This window comes from Electrophorus electricus, chromosome 25 (assembly GCF_013358815.1).
Source record: "Electrophorus electricus isolate fEleEle1 chromosome 25, fEleEle1.pri, whole genome shotgun sequence".
NCBI lineage: Eukaryota > Metazoa > Chordata > Actinopteri > Gymnotiformes > Gymnotidae > Electrophorus > Electrophorus electricus.
Genome location: NC_049559.1, coordinates 3,212,289 through 3,221,200, shown reverse-complemented (window position 1 = coordinate 3,221,200; position 8,912 = coordinate 3,212,289). Strand labels below are relative to the sequence as shown.

Sequence of the window (8,912 nt, the reverse complement as noted above, 5' to 3'; positions counted from 1 at the left end):
GAATCTACAGAGAGGAGTCGGTTCTCGTAGCCTGACTGCATGCACATGGTGCGACGAAACAGGAACAAGGAATGGCTGCCTGCACTGGCCAACCTCCATCCTCCCAGCATTCCTCCTTAGGGCTGTGTCTTCATACCACTGCAGAGCCAAATGCACACAGAGCTTCCCATGATGGAGTAGCCCCTCAATCTACACTGAATCCATAACAGATTTCAAATATATGGAATTATCCATGAGCATTTGAGATAGTTCATGGCCATTCTAATATCAAGCTCGTAGAGTAAATAAGTTCAAACAGAGGTTGTGTTTTAATTGTAATGGAACAGGCTTTATCACTTGTCAGAATGATTGTAATTGTCTTATAAAATGTGATGTGGAACAGCAGAATGCCATCAAGAGACCCTTTGAAATGTGGCCAAAAAGCAATAGCAAGTGACTCTTATACTATTGATAAAAGGAGAGTGCTAGTCATTTGGCAAAACTGTACATAATCACTTTGCTCCAAACATTCCCTACAGATTTCCACTGTAGCTGCTATTCCCTCTACAACTGCTGTATGTCTGTGTGACGTGTCTCGGTATAGTGCACACAATGTCTTTAAAATGAAAATCCTTAAAACTGAATTACTTTGTCAGAAGTGTCTTTCTTCTTTACAAAATCTGCATATAAATGTTAAACAAAACACAGTGTTAACACAGAGTTATGGAGTTGCTAATGATCCCTGTATTTTGTGCTGGGTCAGTTGGACTTTTTCTGTGCAGTACATTTACAATTACATTTATGGCAATTGGCAGATGCTATTACCCAGTGCAACTTACAAAAGTGCTTTGTCATTTACTCATACAATGTATCCTAGCCAGTACAGTAAGTTAGTGTCAAAAATACCAATGAACTAAAATACTGTTAAAATACAAGGATCAATGCTGATGCCTAGAAGTGCAAAACACATAAGCTCTATCTCAGTCAATAAAGTGCAATAATCAATACAAGTACTTCTCCTGATTTCTGATTACTCTGTTTCCCAATACAAGATGAATGCAATGCATTATAAGTTCAGTGTTTATTCACAATGGTATGTCATTTTAACATTTTGTTGACACACACATTGCTTTGCACACACTCCCTGCTCACCTGAATTCCAATGTCCACAGATACACAGATAGACACCACAACAGTTTTGGTGTCACATTTAGATACCTGAACTGCTGTTCATTAAAATTCCTCTCACATCTCATTCAGCTCTCTCATTCTTTTTGTGTTTCTCTTTTACTCTCTCTAAAAAAGGCCAAAAGGGTGGATGAATCACAGACAGCAGTATATTGTGCAGTGCAAGTTTAGCATGGCTTTCTTTAGAAATAGCTTTGCAAGATCGTTGTTCCGTAATAATGTAAATACATGTTTTGATGCTCATCTACACAATTGCACAATAAAGTAACAGCATAGACTGACTCTTTTAAGGGGTTAGACTGTGAACTTGTTATTTTGTAGTTATTCATGATTTTATAGTTTTTATTGCCACCACCATTAAATCACTTTTCTTTTTTTCTCAGATAACCAGCTGTAAAATAAACTTGTGCATTATGAATTAGCCCTACACACGGATCATAGCCCAGCAAGAGAGACAGATTGTCATTATAATTAAAAATAATCTAAAGTAGGTCAAGAGCACTTTAAGAAATTACCCCACGACACACCCACACAAACACACATATTATTTTTATTATTATTTAGTTTGTGCATCGAATTCCGATAATATTGCGTCAGCAGGCAAATTTAGTTAATTCCTTTAAGAAACCAGGATAGAGCCCGCTACAGAAACTTTCGTAAAACTTGAATTGTAATTCGACTATTGAAAGACGGCACTGCAACGTACACCCTTCCCGGCAACACAGAGCCCACACCATCCTTTCCTTCGGCTGAGGGGCGGCCCCTCCAACGCTCATCAGTGAAGTATGTGGATGTCCTATAAAACCACGGAACAGAGCTGGAGCGTACGTTTGACAACAGACCTGAGAAAGGATTGACTGTGTGTGTTGTTTTTAAAGTTTTAGAGTGCAGGCAAGTCTCGGTCGAAAGGATAAAGGAAGGGGTGTCAGTGTGTGATCACCTGCCCAGTCTCTTCGGAAGGGTAGATAAGACTGGAGAAGCGGTCCTCACTTTTTTTCACAATCGTTTGTACCATCAAGGCTTAAGGAATGTAGCGATTCGTTACGGTTTTGCATTTAGTGCTAAGATACCCAAACGTGAAATACCTTGTGGAATACAGTTGCAGCTGATACTTGAAAGATGAATATTCAACTGTCATGAAGTACCCGGTTGAAAATGGATCACAGACACGATATGAAATGTAAAATTGTTGTGGTCGGAGACAGTCAGTGCGGGAAAACGTCTTTGCTCAGTGTCTTTGCCAAGGACTCCTTCCCAAAGGTCTGTCTGAAAAGTTTTATATGGAAATGATAGGCTGCTTTGATGCATATTCCTCGAGAGGGCGAGTCTTTAAAAAAAACTTTATGTTAAAAAAATTTAATATATGTGTTTTTTACACTTGTAATGTGTTTTTACAGAGCTATGTTCCGACGGTGTTTGAAAACTACACGGCGAGCTTTGAGATCGACTCGATCAGAGTAGAACTTAGTCTTTGGGACACATCTGGTAAGAATCCAAAAAATGATCAGAATATCTTTTGCTGACCAATATACAGTGTCCAAATGGTTGAATTGCACGAACTTTCCTTATAGTTAATCTTCTTTACAAATGCATTAAAATATCTTCTGAGCGAGTGAAAATCAAATGGTACAGATAAGATGTCGCTTCGAGTGACGTTTCGCCTTTGGAATGTTGGAGGCGCTGGCCAGGATGGGATATTAGATAAGGTTATGGAGAGCTCATGTTCTCCATCTATCTCCACCCAGTTTTCATGCTTTGCGAAGCTATGGGGAGATTTTTTAATGGCGATTAAGAGATATTTCTATACCAATATTTACTTCTTGGTTATGGTTAATGGCAGGTTTTACATTCGTACCATTACATTTGCCACATCCAGCTTCTTTTTTGCTTATTGTAGGTAAGACACCTAGCATCAACAACAAAACACATGCAAACACATGAGCATGCAAATGTGAACACACACACACACACACACACACACACACACACACACACACACAAATTCTCATAAAATCTTGAGTGACTGTCAGACTGTCCAGGTCTGCTGGTCTGGATCTGATTACACTGTACAGCAGAGGCGTTGTTATTGGACTGGCTCCAACAGGCGTTGGCTAACCTGCCAGTCTTGTCTGCTCTGGTGGCCCTCTGGAGTGGAGTTGGGGGTCAGGAGGTAATGCTAACAGGTCTGCCCATATGTGACCTCTCGCTGATTGCTGTTTCTCTGAGGTCCCCAAGGAGACATGGTGATGGAGTGTGTACTCCATCACAGAGTATTCAGGAAATGCTGACATCAACTAACACATATGCTCTTCACCTCCCTTACACACATGTAAGGTGACTATTTTTTTAATGATTAAATTATTATTTTTTATAACAAATTATCATTAAATAAAACTACTCAGGGGATAATTTAGAACAAACAAGCTTGCTTCATCAAGCTTCACCATAAGAAATGTGGACTGAAGATTAAGATTTCATTAGATTTTCCCACAAGCTAGTGACCAGTGAGTTGAATTAAAGCAGCTGTTCACCAAACTTCAGACTAGAAATCAAGGGAATTTTCCCATCCAGCATTAGTACATATAAAAATATAACTTCAGTTCACATTATGAAACACTCTTTAGTCTAAATGAACTGTAAAAGGCCAAATGATTTCAACTTGAAGTGCTTGGTACCATCGCTCCTGTATATTCATTCTAGCCCCTACCAGCTTTCTAGAGCAGAGTCATCTCCCAGAATAGAGATCTAACCCAGTTTGCTCTCAGCAAAGCCGATATGCATGTGATCACTCAGTTTTTATTGGGACAGTGACTTGCAGAGGGAATCCCACAGTAAGGAAGACAAAGGTGTGAAAACAGCTGGGAATTGGACATCCCAGGTGCATTACGCTATCATGAGCAGACAGACTGCAGAATATAGGAGCTGTGGTCTCGTATTATATAAACAGACCAAGTAGATTGGTTCTTCTTTTAGGATATACATACTAGTACCCTCCTTAACCCAGCTTGTAGGCTTGCTTTCTTTCTGTCTGTCTTTCTTTGTCACACTCTTGCTCACTCTCCCTCCTACACACAAACAGCATGTCTTTCAGCTGAAGGAATTTAGACTGATGTAACATTTATCCCCTTTAATGGTCCTAAATATGGACATTGTAACAAACCGTATCTACTGTCAGCATTGAGTCTGAGTCACATTGCACCATTCCCCTGTTCCTGGCTTTGAGTACACTGAATTTATACATACAAGAAATCCCCGCTTTCAGGGATAGTCCAGGACACTGAAACTATCTTCAAATAAATGATCTGTTACAACTTGAAGAACATTTGTGAAAGGGCCTTTTGGTTTCAGGCTTTCATATTCTGGGAAGTATGACATTTTGAAGACATTATGCACTACAATACAGTAGACACAAAACTATTCCTGATTTGTTTATGTATATCTTGGAAATGAAGTCATAATGTGGGTTTTTCAGAAAAATGTTATACTGTTGATGTCTCTCCATGGATTTGTACATGACTACATGACTAATGGGTTTATCAAAAAGAAGTGTGATTACATTATAAATAGGTGACTTTCAGTGAACTTTTGGTATAATATCTAGTGGAGGATGCGTCCCTGAACAATGTAACGTGTTCAGGGATGCTCTCTGAAAAAGGTGTAACTTCCCTTTATTTTTGCTCTGAGTTGAAAGTTTGTTGCTACTTTCAACTGCTCCAGTGTTGAATTAACTCTTAAATTCAGTTGAACACTATAGACTTTGCTGTTTATATGAGTTCTAGTTATATTGTATCAATAGTATATAATATATTCATCATGCTTTTATTTATCATCCATTTAATTTTACATATCCAATTCCAACATATGATTATACTTGTGTGTCAAATTTGTTAAAACTAAACATTTAATGTTCCTTCCTTGTTCCCAATTCCAGCATTACTTCAAAGAATTTTGAGAAATTGTAAAATGGTCATTTTTGAGACCTTGAGGCATTGTTTGCATCGTTGATACACCTGAGCACAGTTTAACAACTTTTGAATGTCAAGTCCTCACATTTGCCATTATGGTCCTGTATGTTATCTTCCTCAGCACACTGTCAGTATCCCACACAGAATTTGCATCATATTTCCCATATATCATATAGACCCAGATAAGTCTGAAGTGACTTCCATTAAAATAATTCCAGGTACAACTCTTCCACTGTGAAAGAAAACATCTCAGGATCTTTTTTTATTCTATATGAGTATATGCAGGGAAATCTAGTAGAATGTTCCCCTAGTTTCAAGGTTCGGTGCCTCTTGGTTGTTCTTTTATTTGTATTTGTATTAGGTGTGAAGTTCCGCAGTAGTCTCATCCTCTCAGATATCTCAGAAGAAACTTGCTTTAGGCTGTAATCACACTTTTTTTTTCCTCTCGGAGATGCTAATTCTAAAACTAATCCCTCAATAATGCTTTTGTTGCAGGCCACAAGGCTGTACAAAACTAAGATGTATAGGATGAACATTTGTAAACTTGCTGTTAATTTTAAGCTTGATCAGGTGACCTTTTTGCTTATCTGACAGGATCTCTTTATTATGACAATGTGCGTCCACTGTCCTACCCCGATGCGGACGCGGTTCTCATCTGCTTCGACATCAGCCGGCCAGAAACCCTGGACAGTGTGCTAAGGAAGGTGGGTAATGTACGCCATAGAAACTATGGTTTGATTCACCTGCGTGGACAGTTGATTAATTAGTGCTCGCACTTAATTTGAGCAGGAACGATAGTTCCTGTTGACAGACTGACAAGGCTGCCGTTGTGTTAGCAGCTCAAGCGGTGCAAAAGGTAGACTTTAGAGAGGAGGAAGAAAAAGGTTGTGCTAAGCAGAAAGGGGATGTGTGGGAGGTTGGGGGTGAACTTTTACTCCCTTGTGCTCATGTGAAGAGGAAAGAGGGAGGGGCCAGTGGTGACGTGTTTACGTTCACTCAGAGACATGGAGCCTTTGTTTTTTCAAGCACCCTGTGACCTGTGATGTCACAGGCTGAACATGGTGCCAGTAGTTGAGAGGTGTGGACACAGGCAGAGGAAGAGCAGCACTCCGGAAGGAGGAGAATCAGAAGTCTGTTGCTCTGGGAATTCTGCAGATCCTTCTCTCCCTCTGTTTCATGCAGACTTCTTATCTCCTTAAGACAACAAATCCATAGCTTGTTGGCGTTTATTTTTTATAATGCATTGTGCATTGGCCTTAATATGGAAAGAAAACTTCTACTCCTTAAATGACAAAGACCAAGTTATATTTTACTGAAATAAATATCTCCAGGTTTCTCTAAATTTCATATGTTTAATTCTTCTCTAGTGGAAAGGGGAGATTGAGGAATTTTGTCCCAACACCAAAATGCTTCTTGTGGGTTGCAAATCAGACCTACGCACAGACCTGGCCACCTTTGTACAACTGTCCAATGAGATACCATTGTCCTATGATCAGGTGAGAACTAGGAAAATAATAAAAAAAAAAATACAATAATCAATAGTTATATAAATGAGGCACCCATGTAATAAGATCAGCATCAAAAGTAAAAAGCATGAAGTATTACATTACAAACTATCAATGAGCTTTCTAATTAAAATAAAATGATACTGAGTTATAAATTGAATGACTTCGCTGTAAAATGTTTGGTACTCTTTTCTCTTAAAGGGATCAAACATGGCCAAGCAGATGTCTGCTCCCTACATTGAGTGCTCTGCCCTGCAGTCAGAGAACAGCGTGAGGGACATTTTCCACGTGGCCACGCTGGCCTGCGTCAGCAAGAACAAGAATATGAAGCGCCACAAGTCCTCTAGAGCCACCAAGAGGACATCCCACATGGCCAGTCGGCCAGAGCTAGACTCCATATCATGCTTGCATAAGAACAAGACCAAAACCTGCTCCGTCATGTGATATAAATAACCAAAAAAAAGGTTTATCTTTTTGCAACGATTTATTTTCCATCATGGTGGAAAAACGTCCATAACAAATTTGAAAATTCATGGGACATGAACTGGGAGATTTTTTTGCACTTTAGGAAAATATTCATTGACCCATCATCTTGTACCCAGCTATTCTGAGGAGCTTGACTGCACTGAGGCTGGAATATGAGAGACATAAATGAATGATGATGAAACAGTCTCTGGCATTCTTTAACCTTATTTCCCATTTTAATATTCTCAGCAGGTCAGGACTGTTGGATTCTGAACCTCAGAGCTGTCTGGCCTTCAAGCAAATTTCAAGTAGGAATCTTAGAAATCTTAATTCTTAGATTACCAATAGTATGAACCCTAAATGAAAAGAATATACTGGAACCTAAAAACTATTTTTATATGAAGAGAGACTGGACTTTTGGAAAAAATCATTTTGTTTCTGTTACTGTTAATGGACTTAGCTAAAATGTCTTCATAAATGTTCCACTTCTGTCTAAATGGTCTGTAACACTAACCTCATATATGTGCCCCTCAACCAAAGCAAAGTTTGATGGACTATGATTTGTCTTCTCAGATCTGACACCAAAAAAAAAAATCAACTACAGGACAGATATAGAGGAATTTTGGTGCTGCATTTTGTAAATAAATAAAAGAAGCAATAAATGAAGTTTGAACTTTCATTTGTATTGCTGCTTTTGTGTTTAATGTTAAATTCTTGCTGCCCACCAAGAAGCTCAAAACCCAAAGCAGCAATCAAGGATAAAGACACTATAAACCAGTTTCAGATTTGTGAGTTCATTTTAGTTGTTCAGTCAAGCTTCTGAAATCTTGGGGTAGCTAAAGACAAATATCATAGTAACCCGAAGACAACTCCAAATTTCACACTGACTCAAGACCTGTCTGCAATTCTGTCTTAAAATTTTTGAATACAAGAGTAAATTGCAGTTGCCAAGAAGAGATCATTTGTGGTGGTGGAAGAAATGTTCTGGGTATTATTTATAAATGTGTTGTCACCACATTCCTGCTGGAATACCTACTGGTCCAAAGCATTCTATTAAATTGCATCACATGTTTTCCCTTTATCTCTCTGTCTTGAAGTTTTAGAATATGGTATTAGAATGGTTTTAATATATAATTTGCACTTCACTATAAAACACAAGTAAACACAATTTGCATAATGGTTTAATCACATATATCTGACTGCTTGGTAAAAGACATGTTGTTGCAATGATTTTATGAAATTCCACATAGCAACCCATGGCTTTAAGGAATTTGTATCTATGAACTGCATCTGAGATCTTTTCACCAAGGGCCTCCTGTCTCTCACTGTTTCTCATTCTCTTTTGGGTCTCAGCGGAGGCAGTGGATAACTGAGGGAGGGTCCTTTGGGCCCTGCATACATTGACACGGGGAGCCTCCCACCTTCACTTGAACTTTTCTTCATCTTATGGCACTGAAAATAAATGCAGCGACCTTGCAAATGGAGACCACACATGGCATGGCACACCACAGTGGTCTTATCACATTACCCACAAAGCACAAAGAGTGGATCTGATTTAAATAGCTCACCTGCCTGTATGAGTGGTAATAGTGATCAACCATGCCTGAGTTGAATTAGGCGTGGAATGGATTAGAATATTGCCAGCACTTTAAACCAAAGCTTATATTATTAACTACAAGGCCATTTAGCCATTTGGATGATATGACTATTTGAAGTATATATAATATAAAATGAAAATATGACATTGAAATAACTTTGAAAATCATTTGAGTCTTATTTTTGTTGTTTTTAGTTATTATCGTTTTTAGCT

The 8,912-nt window shown here is 38.6% G+C and overlaps 1 protein-coding gene across 1 annotated transcript; it reads left to right on the top strand.

The window, feature by feature from the left end:
* Positions 1 to 1,943: 1,943 nt before the first annotated feature.
* Positions 1,944 to 7,781, top strand: rnd3b (Rho family GTPase 3b). Its single transcript, XM_027010059.2, has 5 exons — positions 1,944 to 2,427; positions 2,565 to 2,652; positions 5,727 to 5,836; positions 6,500 to 6,628; positions 6,839 to 7,781. The coding sequence occupies exons 1-5, from the start codon at positions 2,323 to 2,325 to the stop codon at positions 7,079 to 7,081; spliced, it is 675 nt and encodes a 224-aa protein (XP_026865860.1). The 5' UTR covers positions 1,944 to 2,322; the 3' UTR covers positions 7,082 to 7,781.
* The last annotated feature ends 1,131 nt before the right edge of the window (positions 7,782 to 8,912 follow it).